This window comes from Leucopleurus acutus (assembly GCF_964270905.1).
Source record: "Leucopleurus acutus genome assembly, contig: HAP1_SCAFFOLD_325, whole genome shotgun sequence".
NCBI lineage: Eukaryota > Metazoa > Chordata > Mammalia > Artiodactyla > Delphinidae > Leucopleurus > Leucopleurus acutus.
The window spans coordinates 30,844-49,971 of NW_028139023.1; the positions used below are offsets into that span (position 1 = coordinate 30,844).

Here is a 19,128-nt window from a genome sequence, read left to right on the forward strand (position 1 = left end):
TAACATGAAACCTTAAGAGAACTACTGTTGGTGCCTGAGGAGTTGAGTCCTCTTGGTAATAATAACTGCATGAATGAACTCAGCATTTGGATGGGGAAAGAATATCCCATGTTGGAAAGTAATCATAGCTTTTATACGTGTGTGTGTGTGTTTGTGTGTGTGTGTGCATGCTTTGACAGCTTTTTGGAGACTACAGCCTATTTCTTCATGAGACCAAAAATTGGAGAGAAGGAAGTGTCCCCAAATGTTTTCTTCAGTATCTGGCATGAATTCAGCTCCGACTTTAAAGACTTTTGGAAGAAAGAAAACAAACTTATTCTACAAGAGAGGTAGGTGTTTTTCATGTACACAGTGGCATTTTGAAACATGTTTTCTCGGGTGTGGCCAATTAGGGATTGCCAACTTTTATAGCCTGAATGACAAATTAGGTTCTAACTCTGGGTCTCCAGTCTGAGAGGGTGCTGAGATCGGACAGTATTTGCAGCCTGAGTAAGAAAAGTCAGCACAACGGCTGTGATGCTACAAAGGGCAGCTAGAGTGATGGTTTGCCAGGACCACCTTCTGGTAAAACAGCTTCTGTGATGAGGACGCCACACAGAAGCAAACAAGGTAAGAACAGGAGTGAAAGAACACTGCCGAGATGACAAACCCACTCACTTCAAAAGACCATAAGGTAAGACGAATCAGTTTGGTTTTATTTTCGCTCAATTCATGAGATACTGTCAAAATTTCACCATTCATATCACAATTTCTCCCAGGTGTCACCAAGAAACTGATGATCAGTATTTTTTAAAAGATCTTTCAAGAATCTTATCAGATCATATCACGTTTCCTAAAGTAAATTCTTTCAGGAATGAAGGGAAGTTTCTCTTCTTAAGTACATGAAATAGAGTCTCTGTCACTTGATTATGAAGGTCACGGGGTGTCCTGTTACCAAGTCAGGAAGCAGGCTGGCCCATGCACGGCAGCATCCCGAAGTAGCTGGATCTGGAAGGAGAAGGAAAAAGGAAAAGGAAACCAAACCCTAATCCTGAACCAGTTGGTGTGCTTTCCAACATCCTGGCCCTAACAAGGACTTTGCTTTAGAAATCTTACCTCCTAAGGGACTTTATTCATCAGAGCACAAAATTCCACAGTTTTCTGCTTATCATCTTCATTTTGGTCTTGCTTACATACAAAACCACGCTCGCCTGCCTAGTCTTCATCTGTAAGTAGATTCTCATCCATCCTTAAATCAGGTGAAGTTAATTGTGGACACGTCCTGAGCATGTGGACTGTGCCTGGCTTGTGCTCACTCACAGAATTACCTACCTAGAACCCAGGCTCCATCAGAGAAGGGAGTCTGCTTCAGCGAACAATGGATGCAAAAAGAGAGCAGTCTGAGCAGAAGGAAAACACTGAGCTTACTCTAAACACGTCACCAGGAGTTAACATAAAAGATGAGATGTTAGAAGTCCATGCGGGTGAGACAGGAGGGAGAATCGTGTAAACACGGGCACATTTGGACCACCGTTCATTTCTTTCAGACTTAGCTGTATGTTTCCAGTTTTTCACCCAGCAAGGCTTGCTCAGTTTGGACAACGGTGAGGAGGAAACTGGTTTTAACGTCAGCATGTCACAGACAACCTCCCTTCCTGACGCCACTACTCCCCACGTGCCTTCTTCAGCTCTGATCTAAGCCTGGGCCCCTACAGGGACTGGGGCTCGTTCACACTCAGGAACAAAATGGAAAGATCAGTGTTTCACTTTGCGAGGGAGCTGAGACAATCCTGATGAGAGTGGACATGGTGGGATATAGGCATGGACAGGGCAGGAGTGAGGAGACTGGTGTTGGGGGTCAGCTGCCCTGAGGGCACATGATGAGGAAGTGAATTGCATCAGAGGCCGCAGGCCCTGTGGAGGTGGCTCTGGAGGTCCTGGCGCAAGATGGCAGGGGGACTGTCATTTGAGCTCCCATTACTGCGTGGCTTGTAGGGAAGCTGCTGAGAGGCCCCCGTGGAGGTGATGTCGGGAAGGACCAGCCATTTGCAGCCTGTGCTCTCTGAGATAGAGTTGTGTTACCAGGCAACACTATGGTTAACAGTCCACTGTTTATGACAGTTGATGCATTGGACATGCCCACTGAATATCGCATAAAATCAACCCAATCCTTTTTTTATACTTCATCCTTTGCTAAAAAAAAATTACGATGGGCTTTTTGAGTCACCCTTGGTGACTTCACTTTCAACTTGGCAGTGCTGTGAACTGGCATGTGACAGGTGCTCTCCACTGCACACTTCTCATTTTCCTAAATCATTTGCTTTTAATGAAAGGCTAAGGAAGAACATGTGGCAGGTGAGAGAGCATCTTTGCCCTCTGACCTCCAAACTATATTACGTCTCTTGGCAAAGAGACTGGTTTGAAAAGTAAGACTGTTGGTCTGAATTGTTTGTAGCAAAATTTTGTCCCTTTCCTTAGTGGAAAACCAGCCACAAAATTTCAAGGAAACAGTGCGAAATAAAAACGGCGGGCCTGTTATTCAAAAAGTATTAAAGATTTCAAGACAGCAAACTGTTAAACCAAGTGCAGAGCCCTGAGAGGGGGCCCTGTGTGCTGCACAAATGCCCACCCTTGAAGGCAGCCTTGCCCTGGTGTAAGCTTGCTGGCACGTGCTCTGCAGTTAGGTGAAAGGGTGTTTCAGGAATGCTCCGATGCCCCCAGACATGTACAGGACACAGGGTGCAGCCAGTGGAAGTGTTAAACCCCTGACACACCGATGTCAGTGTGAGCAAGGCTTCAAGTGACATGTGCTTCAGATGGGATGCTCTCCCCAACCTGAGTGTTCCCTCCTCTTCTCCTGTGATATGTACTGGCTGCATATTTTCATAGTCCTGTACTGCTCTTACTTTATACCATGACTTCTTCCATGTTTGCATTTGTCTTTGTTTCTCGGACATGGTGTTTTGTGTCTTCTTTTTCAGTGTCGCTCTCAGGGCCTCTAGGCCACAGTGCCCCCTTTTGGTGTTTCCATACATATTTGCTGATTTGACTTGTCACATTGTATTTGACGCAGACACGGAAATAAGAACTTACTCTAGTAAAGTAATGAATGTGTTTTCTTAGGTAATTTAAGTTTGCCACTGGAGGTAAAAAAAAAACCCACTCCAAACACTGGAAGCAAAAAGAGAGACTTTGTTTAGACGGTCAAACCACAGAAGAGCAGGATGGAAGGTGGCTGTGGGTGCCTGAGTGTGAAAATCCTAACTAACCACAGCTGTGCAGGGCAGGTTGAGGGGGCTGTTAGTCAGGTGTGTCTCTACCTGCCGCCCTCCACCTGTCTTTTAAATGGCCCCTCCTCCTCCTCTCCTCTCTTTCCTCCTCTCTTTATCTCTCTCGTCCTCACTCTCTCACCCTCTCTCCCCTTCCAGCACCCTCCCTCCCACCTGCTCTGTACTCCAGCCTAACTTCCAGGCTGTTTCTTTATGAGTGGACCCCTGGCCATCAGTCCAGCCATGGCTCACATTCTCCTAACTCAGGAGGAGAGGGCATTCTCTACCCTGTAGATTAATTCCAGGGAGGAACTCCAGAGGAGTCGTGTTCATCTTTGGATCAGCCACAGTGGCCAGAGGCATGGATACTGTGGTTGGTTCAGTGGTTCACAGACACAGTCCTGCAGCCAGAGGGGAGTGTTGCCATGGTCAACAGTCTCGTTCTCAGCACTGTCACTGGAGTTAGGGAGAGCAGTTGCCCAAAGAAAGTAAATAAAATCTACTAGCCCTAATTTATTAAGCCTTTAAAGGTAACCTGTGTAACTAGCAGAATGCCCTAGCATAGTAGAAATAACCCAAAAGGTGGTTTAATGGTGTGGTTGAAGTTTTCTTTTCTGTTCAAGTTTTCCTTGCTCTAATTTGGAAACTATACATTGAATAATATGTTTAAGGTTGTAAATACTCTATAAAATGTCCTCATCCCATTCTTTCTAATTGGTGGTTGAGTACAGGGTGGTAGTAACATATTTTCTGACTTTTCCTAATGACTCGCATGAGTTAGTAGATGTATTTCTTGAAATGGTGAACTTCTAGTCTATGGTGAAAAGGTCTGCTGTCCTTCTCATTGATGTGGTGTGGAAAACATGAGCATTTGAGTTAGCTCTCCCTCTTGCCCACTTGAGTCTTAGGAAGGCATGCTTTCTTTTTTTTAAAAGAGTTTTTTGATGTGGACCATTTTTAAAGTCTTTATTGAATTTGTTACAGTATTGCTTCTGTTTTGTGTTTTGGTTTTTTGGCCACAAGGCATGTGGGAAGCTTAGCTGCCCCACAAGGGATGGAACACGCAGCCCCTGAATTGGAAGGTGAAGTCTTAACCACTGGACTGCCAAGGAAGTCCCAAGGCATGGTTTCAAAGTCAGCAAAATGGAGACAGTAATACCTGTTTTGCAGTGAGACTGTGTAACTAAATGAGGTTATATATTAGAGTATGTAGCACAGTGTCTCCATGCTAGATGCTCAGTGGCTGTTTCTCCATCATTTAATATAAAGTCCTGATCATGACAACACACAAGGTCATGTGACATTCTGGTAAGGCGTGTTAAGAACACGTCTGTATGAGACCTGAACCAAGATGCTGGAGTAGAAGGATGTGCTCTCACTCCCTCTTGTGAGAACACCAGAATCACAACTAGCTGCTGGACAATCATCGATAGGAAGACACTGGAACTCATGAAAAATGATACACCACATCCAAAGATACAGGAGAAGCCACAATGAGATGGTAGGAGGGGTGCAATCACAGTAAAATCAAATTCCATAACTGCTGGGTGAGTGACTCAGAGACTGGAGAACACTTATACCACAGAAGTCCATCCACTGGAGTGAAGGTTCTGAGCCCCACATCAGGCTTCCCAAGCTGGGAGTCCGGCAATGGGAGGAGAAATCCCTAGAGAATCAGACTTTGAAGTCTAGTGGGATTTGATTGCAGGACTTCGACAGGACTGGGGGAAACAGAGACTCCACTCTTGGGGGTCACACACAAAGTAGTGTGAGCATCGGGACCCAGGGGAAGGAGCAGTGACCCCAGGGGAGACTGAACCAGACCTACCTGCTGGTGTTAGAGGGTCTCCTGCAGAGGCGGGGGATGGCTGTGGCTTACCGCGGGGACAGGGACACTGGCAGCAGAATTTCTGGGAAGTACTCCTTGGTGTGAGCCCTCCCAGAGTCTGCCTTTAGCCCCACCAAAGAGTCCAGGTAGGCTTCAGTGTTGGATTGCCTCAGGCCAAACAACGAACAGGGAGGGAACCCAGCCTCACCCATCAGCAGTCAAGCAGATTAAAGTTTTACTGAGCTCTGCCCATCAGAGCAACAGTCAGCTCTACCTACCAGCAGTCCCTCCCATCAGGAAACTTGCACAACCCTCTTAGATAGCCTCATCCACCAGAGGGCAGACAGCAGAAGCAAGAAGAACTACAATCCTGCAGCCTATGGAACAAAAACCACATTCACAGAAAGATAGACAAGATGAAAAGGCAGAGGGCTATGTACCAGATGAAGGAACAAGATAAAACCCCAGATAAACAACTAACTGAAGTGGAGATAGGCAACCTTCCAGAAAAAGAATTCAGAATAATGATAGTGAAGATGATCCAGGATCTCGGAAAAAGAATGGAGGCAAAGATCGAGAAGATGCAAGAAATGTTTAACAAAGACCTAGAAGAATGAAAGAACAAACAGAGATGAACAATACAGTAACTGAAATGAAAACTACACTAGAAGGAATCAATAACAGAATAACTGAGGCAGAAAAATGGGTAAGTGACCTGGAAGAGAGAATGCTGGAATGCACTGCTGCTGAACAGAATAAAGAAAAAAGAATGAAAATAAATGAACACAGCCTAAGAGACCTCTGGGAAATTATTAAACACAACAACATTCACATTATAAGGGCCCCATAAGGGGAAGAGAGAGAGAAAGGACCCGAGAAAATATTTGAAGAGATTATAGTCGAAAACTTCCCTAACATGGGATAGGAAATAGCCACCCAAGTCCAGCAAGCGCAGCGAGTCCCATACAGGATAAATCCAAGGAGGAACACGCCGGGACACATAGTAATCGAATTGACAAAAATTAAAGACAAAGAAAAATTATTGAAAGCAGCAAGGGAAAAATGACAAATAACATACAAGGGAACTCCCATAAGGTTAACAACTGATTTCTCAGCAGAAACTCTACAAGCCAGATGGGAGTGGCATGATATACTTAAAGTGATGAAAGGGAAGAACCTACAAACAAGATTATGCTACCCAGCAAGGATCTCATTCAGATTTGAAGGATAAATCAAAAGCTTTACAGACAAGCAAAAGTTAAGAGAATTCAGCACTACCAAACTAGCTCTACAACAAAAGCTAAAGGAATTTCTCTAAGTGGGAAACGCAAGAGAAGAAAAGGACCTACAAAAACAAACCCAATGGGCTTCCCTGGTGGCGCAGCAGTTGAAAGTCTGCCTGCCGATGCAGGGAACACGGGTTTGTGCCATGGTCTGGGAAGATCCCACATGCCATGGAGCGGCTAGGCCCATGAGCCATGGCCACTGAGCCTGCACATCTGGAGGCTGTGCTCTGCAACGGGAGAGGCCACAACAGTGAGAGGCCTGCATAACAAAAAAAAACCAAACAAACAATTAAGAAAATGGTCATAGGAACATATATATCGATAATTACCTTAAAGGTGAATGGAATAAATACTCCAACCAAAAGACACAGGCTTGCTGAATGGATACAAAAACAAGACCAATATATATGCTGTCTACAAGAGACCCACGTCAGACCTAGGGACACATACAGACTGAAAGTGAGGAGATGCAAAAAGATAGTCCATGCAAATGGAAATGAAAAGAAAGCTGGAGTAGCAATACTCATATCAGATAAAATAGACTTTAAAAGAAAGAATGTTACAAGAAACAAGGAAGGACACTACATAATGATTGAGGGATCAATCCAAGAAGAAGATATAACAATTATAAATATATATGCACCCAACATAGGAGCACCTCAATCCATAAGGCACCTGCTAACAGCTATAAAATAGGAAATCGACAGTAACACAATAATAGTTTGGGACTTTAACACCTCACTTACACCAATGGACAGATCATCCAAAATGAAAATAAATAAGGAAAGAGAAGCTTTAAATGACACAGTAGACCGGATAGATTTAATTGATATTTACAGGACATTCCATCCAAAAACAGCAGATTACACTCTCTTCTCAAGTGTGCATGGAACACTCTTCAGGATAGATCACATCTTGGGTCCCAAATCAAGCCTCAGTAAATTTAAGAAAATTGAAATCATATCAAGCATCTTTTCTGACCACAACACTATGAGATTAGAAATGAATTTCAGGGGAAAAAACATAAAAAACACAAACACATGGAGGCTAAACAATACGTTACTAAATAACGAGATCACTGAAGAAATCAAAGAGGAAGTCAAAAGATACCTAGGGACAAATGACAATGAAAACACGATGATCCAAAACCTATGGGATGCGGCAAAAGCAGCTCTGAGAGGGAAGTTTATACGTTTACAAGCCTACCTAAAGAAACAGGAAAAATAAGTGAAATAGAAACAAAGAAAACAATAGCAAAGATCAATAAAACTAAAAGATAGTTCTTTGAAAAGATAAACAAAATTGTTAAACCATTAGCCAGACTCATCAAGAAACAGAGGGAGAGGACGCAAATCAATTCAATTAGAAATGAAAAACAGAAGTTACAACAGACACCGCAGAAATACAAAGCATCCTAAGAGACTACTACAAGCAACTCTATGCCAATAAAATGGACAAACTGGAAGAAGTGGACAGATTCTTAGAAAGGGATAACCTTCCAAGACTGAACCAGGAAGAAATACAAAATATGAACAGACCAACCACAAGTAATGAAATTGAAACTGTTATTAAAAATCTTCCACAAAACAAAAGTCCAGGACCAGAAGGTTTCACAGGTGAATTCTATCAAACATTTAGAGAAGAGCTAACACCCATCCTTCTCAAACTCTTCCAAAAAAATTGCAGAGGACGAAGCACTCCCAAACTCATTCTATGAGCCCACCATCATCCTGATACCAAAACCAGACAAAGATACTACAAAAAAAGAAAATTAATGACCAATATCACTGATGAATATAGCTGCAAAAATCCTCAACAAAATACTAGCAAATAGAATCCAACAACACATTAAAAGGATCATTCACCACAATCAAGTGGGATTTATCACAGGGATGCAAGGATTCTTTAATATATGCAAATCAATCAATGTGATACACCATATTAACAAATTGAAGAATAAAAACCACATGATCATCTCAATAGATGCAGAAAAAGCTTTTGACAGAATTCAACACCCATTCATGATAAAAACTCTCCAGAAATTGGGCATAGAGGGAACCTACCTCAACATAATAAAGGCCATATACAAGAAACACACAGCAAACATCATTCTCAATGGTGGAAAACTGAAAGCATTTCCTCTAAGATCAGGAAAAAGACAAGGATGTCCATTCTCACCACTATTATTCAACATAGCTTTGGAAGACCCAGCCACAGCAGTCAGAGGAGAAAAAGAAATAAAATGAATACAAATTGGAAAAGAAGAAATAAAAGTGTCACTGTTTGCAGGTGACATGATACTATACATAGAGAATCCTAAAGATGCCACCAGAAAACTACTAGAGCTAATCAATGAATTTGATAAAGTTGCAGGATACAAAATTAATGCACAGAAGTCTCTTGCATTCCTATACACTAATGATGCAAAATCTGAAAGAGAAATTAAGGAAACACTCCCATTTACCATTGCAAGAAAAAGAATAAAATACCTAGGAATAAACCTACCTAGGGAGACAAAAGACCTGTATGCAGAAAATTATAAGACACTGGTGAAAGAAATTAAAGATGATAGCAACAGATGGAGATATATACCATGTTTTTGGATTGGAAGAGTCAATATTGTGAAAATGACTATACTACCCAAAGCAATCTACAGATTCAATGCAACCCCTATCAAATTACCAATGGCATTTTTTACAGAACTAGAACAAAAAGTCTTAAAATTTGTATGGAGACACAAAAGACCCCGAATAGCCAAAGCAGTCTTGAGGGAAAAAAAACGGAGCTGGAGGAATCAGGCTCCCTGACTTCAGACTATACTACAAATCTACAGTAATCAAGACAATATGGTACTGGCACAAAAACAGAAACATAGATCAATGGAACAAGATAGAAAGCCCAGTGGTAAGCCCACACACCTATGGTCAACTAATCTATGAGAAAGGAGGCAAGGATATACAATGGAGAAAAGACTGTCTCTTCCATAAGTGGTGCTGGGAAAACTGGACAGCTACATGTAAAAGGACGAAATTAGAACACTCCCTAACACCATACACAAAAATGAACTCAAAATGGGTTAGAGACCTAAATGTAAGGCCAGACACTATAAAACTCTTAGAGGAAAACATAGGAAGCACACTCTTTGACATAAATCACAGCAGGATCTTTTTTGATCCACCTCCTAGAGTAATGGAAATAAAAACAAAAATAAACAAATGGCACCTAATGAAACTTCAAAGCTTTTGCACAGCAAAGGAAACCATAAAGAAGACGAAAAGACGACCCTCAGAATGGGAGAAAATATTTGCAAACAAATCAATGGACAAAGGATTAATCTCCAAAATATATAAACAGCTCATGCAGCTCAATATTAAAAAAACAGACAACCCAATCCAAAAATGGGCAGAAGACCTAAATAGACATTTCTCCAAAGAAGACATACAGATAGCCAAGAATCACATGAAAAGCTGCTCAACATCACTAATTATTAGAGAAATGCAAATCAAAACTACAATGAGGTATCACCTCACACCAGTTAGAATGGGATTATCAAAAAATCTATAGACAACAAATGCTGGAGAGGGTGTGGAGAAAAGGGAACCCTCCTGCACTGTTGGTGGGAATGTAAATTGATACAGCCACTATGGAGAACAGTATGGAGGTTCCTTAAAAAACTAAAAATAGAATTATCATATGATCTAGCAATCCCAGTACTGGGCATATACCCAGAGAAAACCATAATTCAAGAAGACACATGCACCCCAATATGCATTGCAGCACTATTTATAATAGCCAGGTCATGGAAGCATCCTAAATGCCCATCGACAGACAAATGGATAAGGAAGATGTGGTAAATATATACAATGGAATATTACTCAGCCATAAAAAGGAACGTAATTGGGTCATTTGTTGAGACGTGGATGGATCTAAAGACTGTCATACAGAGTGAAGTAAGGTAGAAAAAGAAAAACAAATATCGTATATTAACGCATGTATGTGGAACCTAGAAAAATGGTACAGATGAACTGGTTTGCAGGGAAGAAGTTGAGACACAGATGTAGAGAACAAACCTATGGACAGCAAGGGGAAAGCTGCGGGGGGCGGGGGGGTGGTCGTGTGATGAATTGGGCCATTGGGATTGACATGTATACACTGATGCGTATAAAATATATGACTAAAAAAAATCACATCTGTAAATACAAGGCATTATTGTGACTCAGTTGCTTTCTTCGTTGGTAAAATGTCTTGATTCTGAGTCCAAGTTGAGCTTTTGTTTGACAGCGTTCATGTGACCTATCACTTCTTATTTACATTATGCTCTACTCCTGTTTTGATGCTTCAGACAGCTGACCCATTGGTTTTGTCGTGAGTCCGAAAAAATATTTCTTCATATACTTGCAACTAGGCTTGTACACTTGTTAATAAGAAATTCTTCTTCAAAGAAATTTGGACTAGTTATTGCTGAGCAACACAAAACATATGAAAAATAACTTTAAAAAAATGTCAGCTCGACTCTGTCCAGAATATGGGGACAAACTGACGTGAACGGTGCCCAGCCTCTCCCCAAGGCCTCACAGAGCGCAGTGTCCATGCGTGAGGACCCAGGTGACCCATGTCTTATCTCCAGGAAGTCATCAGCATCACCAAGCCACTTGGGGGCCCAGAGGAGCTCGGACGACTTAGCACAGGGTACTAGGGGCACTTGTGCTTTTCCACCGTGATGGAGGGACTGTGGTCCTTGGGGAGACAATTTCACTGCCCGCTTTTGCTCTGTTGTAGCCAGACTCAGTTTTCAGGCAGAGTCCAGCTTGTGATGTGTGGTCATCCTCTCATTCCATGTTAAGTGTCCAGGCACAGGAGACCCTCAGTCATTTGATGAAGGCCCCATCTCCCTGGAGCTGACAGCCTAGCCTTGGTGAGGTGTCACAGGAGGGGGAAGCAAGAGGGGCATCAGTGCCTCCAGAATTATTCTTTGCACACAGATCTGAGTCAAGTAGGAGCTTCGCAGGCGGTCCTAGGAGGGGAGGACGTCCTAAACTAGGAAATTGGGCTCTGTCACCCGGGCTTCAAGCCCCATCGTGTGCAGTGCAGCCTATCACCATTTCACTTGTAGTCAGCTTAAGACTTTTTAAAAAATATTTATTTATTTATTTGGCTGTGCCAGGTCTTAGTTGCGGCATGTGGGATCTAGTTCCCTGACCAAGGATGGAATCCAGGCCCCCTGCATTAGCAGCACAGAGTCTTAACCGCTGGACCACCAGGGGAGTCCCAGCTTAAGACATTTTGATTTCATAAATCAGTGGTGACATTAGTAAGAGTTGTGTTTAAAGTGCTGTCTAACTTAATTTGCTGGTTCCCTTTATTCTGAGGCAGGTGGTCTTTGAGGAACCAGGAGAAAGGGCAGCTACTCCTCCAGCTGCACGAGCGTGTGTTAGTCAGGTCTAGTCTCTGCCCAGCTGGTCTGTGGTTGGAAGGAAAGCGTGTGAGTGTCCGGCCTTAGGAGGGTACACGTTAGACCAGAGGCACCTCATACACTGAGCTGTGTGTTCAGGTTCAAAGTATGATGTCATCAGAGTAGGAGGAAGCAACCACTTTCAAAGCAACTGAAAATAAACCTGAGCTAAGGAAAGAGGCTTATTATTCTGTAGTCATGTGTTTGTTGGACACATAAGTGGAACTGCCTCTTGGACCTCTGCCCAGCACTGTCACATTGGAGCAGTACGTGAAGTTGGCCAACCGCTTACCCATTAAATTCAGGCATCAGTTTCTACAGGAACGACCCATAAAGCAACCCTCTTCCTAGTTCTGACCCCTGTAGTGGAAACCTTGGAAGGAAATTGACAAACAAGACAGGACAGTGCAAATGGTCCCTGAGAATATGTAGGGAATGTGACCTAGGCTCATTAAAGGAGTAATTAATATGCATTAAGATGTAGTAGGAGGGCTTCCCTGGTGGCGCAGTGGTTGACAGTCCGCCTGCCAATGCAGGGGACACGGGTTCATGCCCCGGTCTGGAAGGATCCCGCATGCCGCAGAGCAGCTGGGCCCGTGGACGATGGCCGCTGGGCCTGCGCGTCTGGAGCCTGTGCTCCGCGGCGGGAGAGGCCACAACAGTGAGAGGCCCACGTACCGCAAAAAAAAAAAAAAAAGGTGTAGTAGGAAATTAAATTCATGAATTTATTAATTCAACAATTATTTATGCGCTACTCTGTGGTCGGCAAATTCCCTGGCCATGTGGATCTTACCCTCTAGTGAGAGATGCAGACAATAAAAAAGTAAACACGCACATTTTAAAATTATAGGTTGAAATTAGCACTATGTGGAAAGTAAACAGTGAACCATTTTTGCACAATAAAAAGCAGAAGAGTTTCATTTAGAAAGTTTGGTCGGAGGAGGCCTTTCTGAAGAGGCAACATTTACGTTGACACCTAAAGAATTTGAGACTGGTGTAGGGGTACGGTGGTGAGCCTGGCAGGTAGAGGTACGGGAAGGTCACAGCAGCCTGGCAGAAAAGACTGACTGATCTCCAGGTCATGAGGTGAATCTGAGGAAACAGGCAGGGGCCTGACCGTTCCGACCCTTGCAGTCATGGTAAGAGGCTGACTTTTATCGTGGGTGCAGTAGAAGGCCATCACAGAGCTTTTGAAAGAGGACAACCTGAGATGATTCATGCAGAGAAAAGATGGTTGGTGCAATGGGTAGGAAATTGGACGGTGGTATTGAGAAGCAAGTTAGGAGTTACTGAGGAAACTCCTCAGTAACCTGAGGTGACCCAGGTGAAAGGTGTGATATTCTGCACTAGGAGAGGCAGCAGAGGAGACGGGAAGAGGGTGCTGGGACCCTACACACACGCGTTAGCACAGATTCCTGGCTGGGGCAGCTCTGGAGGTCAGAAAAGTCTAGTCTCAGCTCCATGAATGATGAGCTTATGTTAACCAGACCTTAGAGATCAGGAAAGTGAGCTTCCCCCTTTCTTCTCCTAAAGTGATTTACAAGGTCTGAAACCCTGGGTATCAGGAAATTTACTTTCTAAAGCTTAGTTCTCCAAAAATGATGTAAAATCCTAAGGTGAAGTTTAGATGGAAAAAAATCTATGCATTTGCTTCATCTTTCCATGTTCCAAGAGACCTTTTTAAATTTTGGAAAATCCTGTCTCTAAGCCTCATGTTCAAAAATGGAAGAAAGTCACCTTAAATGTTGTGGTTCCAACTCCCAACAGACAGCTGGGGCCAAGAGTCAAGAAAATAGCTTTTCCACAGACTTTTTTGCTTTAAAAGGATTTAAACCTTGTTGCACCTTCTGCTGAGTTTGCAGAGGCTTGTAATGGTATTTGAGCAATTATTCATTTCCCTTCAGCATTTGCTAAAAATATTTTTTGGTGTCTTAGCGAAGTTTGTCATAAAACTGTCTTGGCAAAAAATATGCTTCATGGAGTAAAGATATTTAAGATTACCTGTTAAAAATAACATCGTGCAGCTTATATGAGCTGCAACTAGCTCCTACAACAAGCTATATCTTTACCAGCAAGCCGTTATTTGGGGGTCATTTAAATTTCTTTAGGAGCCTCTCAAACAATGTGATGGTTATAACCTGCCGGAGGAGGGGGCCAGACCTGTTCGATTTGTCCAACGCCGATTTCTTAGGTTTGTATGGACTTCTGCCGGAGCCTGGATTTTTTAGGTAGTGACAAATGCCCATGCATCCACCCCCATGTGACGTCTTCCTGGCTGACTCAGAGCCCCCGGTAGAGGAGCCCACTGGCCGGGCACCCTTCCTCCTGTCCGCTTTGGGACTTCTCCCTCAGACACGGGGGGGCGCGGGTAGTGCAGAGAAATGGAAGGTGTTCCTTCTACATTTAAAAATTTGGGATCGTGGGGTCAGTAATGAGTACTCAAAGCTAGTCGTGAGAGATGGAGGTGGGCGAGATCGTCCCCAAGATGTAGGCGTTTGTCTCTACAACAGGTTTGCAGCTGATGGCAACATTAGACCCAGACATTGCAGCATCATTTTATTGGACAAAGAGCAGTCAACTCACTGGTTTTGCCTGCTAAAATCTGGTTAACATTTAAGAAGCAACTGTGATAAGGCGCGAAACTCAATTTGAGTGTATGGGACTTTCACGTGCTTGGGGGGACTGTGGGCAGTGAAGCCACTTTGGAAAACAGGCCTTTCCTCAAAGGGGGCAGACTAGGAACTTCCCTGGCAGGCCACTGGTTAGGACTCCGTGCTTCCACTGCAGGGGGCACGGGTTCCATCCCTGGTCGGGGAGCTAAGATCCCACAAGCCACAGGGAAAATTAAAAAAAAAAAAAAGTGAGCGTACAGCTGCCATGGGGCCCGCAGCTCCTGCCGCGGGTCTGTGGAAGAGGCCTGTGGACACGCAGCAGTGTCACTCATGACACCTGAACAACTCGGAGGTCTGTCCACTGATGAGTGCGTAATAGTGTGGAATAGCGTTATGTGATAAAAAGAAATGAAGCACTGACACAGGCTGTAACATGGGTGCTAAGTGAAAGAAGATGGTCAGAGAAGAAGACTGTGTGGTGTGTTTTGCTTTATATGAAACACCCAGAATTAGCAAGTATATAGGATCTGGAAGTAGATTAGCCCTTGTCAGGGGCTGGGGACAGAGAGGAATGGAAAGTGACTGCTGGTGAGGTTTCTTGGCTGGGTGGAATGTTCTAAAACTAGATGGCTGCATAGCCCTGTGGGTTAGGGTTTTGTTTTGTTTCATTTTTTCCAGTTTTTTGTTTGTTTGTTTTCTGGCTGCACCATGCATCTTGTGGGATCTTACTTCCCCGACCCCTCCCCGGCCCTCGGCAGTGAAAGTGAGGAGTCCAAACCAGGAGACCACCAGGAAATTCCCTGTTTGGCCATGAATTTTCCACTTAAATGGGTGAATTTAATAGTACGCTAATGATATCTCAAAGCTTTTTTTTTTTTTTTGAAGAAAGTAAATAGAATTCTCACATTAACCACTAAGCCTAAAAGTGGACCAGGATTGAACGTCCAACCCTCAGCAGTCTGTTCAGGTTGGTCACAGTTTTGAATTCGTACATCAGTTACTTTTCTTTCTGCCTGGTCCACTCCTGGCCATTTCCCCTGTGCCCAGGGGACGTACTCAAGGAAAGCAAATCTTTTAACTACTAACATGAATAAATGAGCTAAATCAAAATTTCAGAGACAAATCTGCTGGCAAAAATTATAAAAAAATAAAATCACACAGTTAATTCCAAGATCAAAATGATCTCCATCTATTTGAATACTTAGTGATTTATAATAACTTGACTCTGTAGTGATGAAATGACTAGTGCTTTCCCTGTGTAAACTTCAGACTCAGGAAACCTTAATTCATGTTAAAAATATACAGTACATGTGTCTATTCTGAAATTACTCATCTATTCTAAATAAACTTTTTTCAAATCTAATCTCCATGGGGGGAGTCAGATTGTCCAAGTTTTCTTAAACTGTATTTCTAATGGAGAAGAGATAAATACTTAGGGGGGAAAAAGTGGATATAATAATGGTGAAAATAAATAAAAAGGGGAAGAAGTTTGTCTGCGTTTGCTATGGGGTAAAGCCCCATCTCTCACTTGTGTTTCATGAGGTCTCCACCCTCTGTCCAGAATGTCTCCCTACTCCTGCCCACCGTCCCTTACCTGGCGTCTGAGTTCTCACTCGTGACCCTCCCCACAGGCCTCTGACCAGGTCGCTGCTTCTGCTTGTCATAAACAGTTAGGCTTAGAAACATGAACCATGGGCAGCTGCTAGGTCAGGAGAGGAATTTTGAGTCCATGTGAAGAAAGCAGACATTTTTTGAGGCAGGGACAGACCGTTTATACAGTGCTTCCTAGCCAGTGGGCCCTCAGTGAGGACTGGCCGTGCTGGTGCTGCAGAACTGGCCATGGAAGTACAGCGTGGTCTGGACACGGGCATTTCTAGTCAATTCAGGTGTCCACCGTTGAACAGCTATCATAGCAAATAAGTTTCCCCCAGCCTGTGTTCCTTGGTTTATGTGGAAAGTTCTTGTTTATTATTTGTTCCTCCTTAGAAGGACCTTTAGGTCATTGTCACTGTGGTCGTCATCATCATTATCATTTAAGTTATTATACATGCATGATATTTCTTATATGCATATTATAATTTCATATCAAACTCAAATTCTAATGTTCTTGGAGTTTTAGGAGCTATGATTTACAATTTTTAAGATTTAATATTTTTAAGATAATATTGCAGAACCAAAAAAATGAAAATCGTATCATACCTAATATAGTTCCTAAAATGATGTAAGACTTCTTTTTTCAATTTAGGCTTTCTAATGATAATATGATATTATTAGCTCATGGATACACCAGAGGTTTGTCAGCTTGCTCTTTTTTTTTAACTGAAGTATAGTTGATTTACAATGTTGTGTTAATTTCTGCTGTATAGCAAGTGATTCAGTTTTACATATATACATTTTTTTGATATTCTTTTTCATTATGGTTTATCACAGGATATTGAATATAGTTCCCTGTGCTATACAGTAGGCCATTGTTGATTATCCATTCTCTATATAATAGTTTTCATCTGCTAATCCCAACTTCCCAGTCCTTCCCTCCCCTACCCACCCCCTTGGCAACCAGAAGTCTGTCCTCTATGTCTGTGAGTCTGTTTCTGTTTCATAGATAAGTTCATTTGTCATATGTTAGGTTCCACATATAAGTGATATCATATGGTATTTGTCTTTCTGACTTATTTCACTTAGTATGATAATCTCGAGGTCCATCCTTGTTGCTGCAAATGGCATTATTTCATTCTTTTTTATGGCTGAGTAATATTCCATTGTATATATGTACCACATCTTTATCCATTCATCTGTTGATGGACATTTAGGTTGTTTCCATGTCTTGGCTATTATAAATAGTGCTGCTATGAACATAAGGGTGCATACATCTTTTTGAACTGTAGTTTTGTCAAGATACATGCCCAGGAGTAGGATTGCTGGATCATATAGTAACTCTATTTTTAATTCTTTTTTGTTTGTTTGTTTTGTTTTTACAAATATTTTGTTTATTTTAATGAAGCTGGTACAGACAATGTCCATTTAAAACCCATATCCCAGGCCAAAAAGTACAAATAAAGTCAAAAAGAGCAGCGTTCTGCTGTATACACTTCTGCATGAATAACTTTAACTGCTAATGAAAATTAGAACTTTTCTGGGATCTTCTGACAAGAGTTTTCTTTCATCTTAAAATGCTTTCTCTTCAGTGAAGCCATCTTTGGAGTTAGTCATTATTTTCACCACCTCTGTCACCTTGACTCCAACCTGATATTCCTCTTCTTTTGGTCCAGACCCTCAGATTTTAAAAGTAGCTTCAAGTTAAGGAAAGGTCATTTTTCCACAGTTCAGTTCTCTGAAAAACTTCCATCTCCCACTGAAAGTCACAGTCCAGGAGTGAAGCAATCACATGCTAGAACTTCAGGGCCAATTGGAAAGTCATTATGAACACTCGCATTAGTCAATCTTATTTATCACAAGCCTGTAAATAAATGCACAGTCCTGGAAAAGGCGGCCTCTCTGTGCACACACATAATTTTTAAAAAGGAGAGGGCGATATGAATGGGGCTGAGGTTTGATCACCAAAAATCAGCACAATGAAAACAAACAATAATGAATAATGGGCACTAGAATTCAAATTACCAGATGTTCTAAAGAGATGGGGTGCCAGTTTTCAATTCTGTTTTGAACACCACATTACAAAAGAACTATTTTTAAAAATAAAAAAGGATTAAGGGAAAAGAAAAAATAAAAATATCTAAATTGTTGAACGACCCCCTGTTTGTTCCTGATAAACTTCAATCACATCTTCTTCCTCCATTCCCAATTCTTTTGGAGTGTGATTATCAGCAATTCTCTGACCTTCAAAGAGAAACCTGAGTGAATTCATGGGAACTCCCTGTCTTTGACAGAATGATTCTTTGAGTTTCTTGAGATGTGTTGTCATTTTCACTTTGAAGTGAATCTCACTGCTATCCTGTCCGATGACTTTGAGTTTAATATATTCTCCTTCCTTCTTATCCCCCAAGTCCTCAGTTGAAGGTTTTGCCTCCTGGTCAGACATGGGGACGGTGGTTTCCCCCGGGGTCTCCGCACAGCAGCGGCCTCGGGTAGGCAGAACCTCGCTCCGGGGTTTACAAATCCGTCTCCCTTCCCCACAGCACAACACCGCGGCGGGAGGCACTTCCGCCTATTTTTAATTCTTTGAGGACCCTCCATACTGTTTTACATAGTGGCTGCACCAACTTATGCTTGCTCTTTTTGAACGTTGTCTTATATGAAGCCCAGGAGCATTTTATTTTACTTTATTTCATTCCATTTTGATTTATTTTGCTTTTGTTTCCTGAGTAAGATCGGTAATAAAACGCTTAAGATCCCTGATACCTCAAATGTCTTTCTAAGTTTGAAAACTTTAATCAGCTTCATCTGTCATTTTATCTTGTTGAGGGATGTTGACATTCTCTGGATAATCCTTCAGCTTTCTCCCCATCGTCCCCCACAGCCCTGGCCATGCTCCACCCCCAACTGATTACAAAGGTCACCCCTTCCTTTAGGAACAACGGTTATGCTGTCACCTGTGTGTCACACTCTGTTCTAGATAAAGTGTTCCTGCCCTCACGTCCCCGATCTCATTGATGTCTCTGGAGAAAGGCTGATATGTCTCCTTATAAACCCCTCCCTTGAATGATTTAAAGCTTGATGCTGAGCTGTACAGAGTCCTGTTTGG

General features: G+C 42.5%; 1 protein-coding gene across 1 annotated transcript; it reads right to left on the minus strand.

The window, feature by feature from the left end:
• Positions 1-17,412: 17,412 nt before the first annotated feature.
• LOC309978951 (small ubiquitin-related modifier 1-like) lies at positions 17,413-18,566 on the minus strand. The gene has a single exon (XM_082865790.1). It carries the CDS (start codon positions 18,463-18,465, stop codon positions 18,160-18,162), a length of 306 nt encoding a protein of 101 aa, XP_082721916.1. The 5' UTR covers positions 18,466-18,566; the 3' UTR covers positions 17,413-18,159.
• Between the last annotated feature and the right edge of the window lie 562 nt (positions 18,567-19,128).

Coding starts and splice junctions, on each gene's coding strand:
- LOC309978951 (XM_082865790.1), bottom strand. CDS start 18,465: ATGTCTGACCAGGAGGCAAAACCTTCAACTGAGGACTTGGGGGATAAG.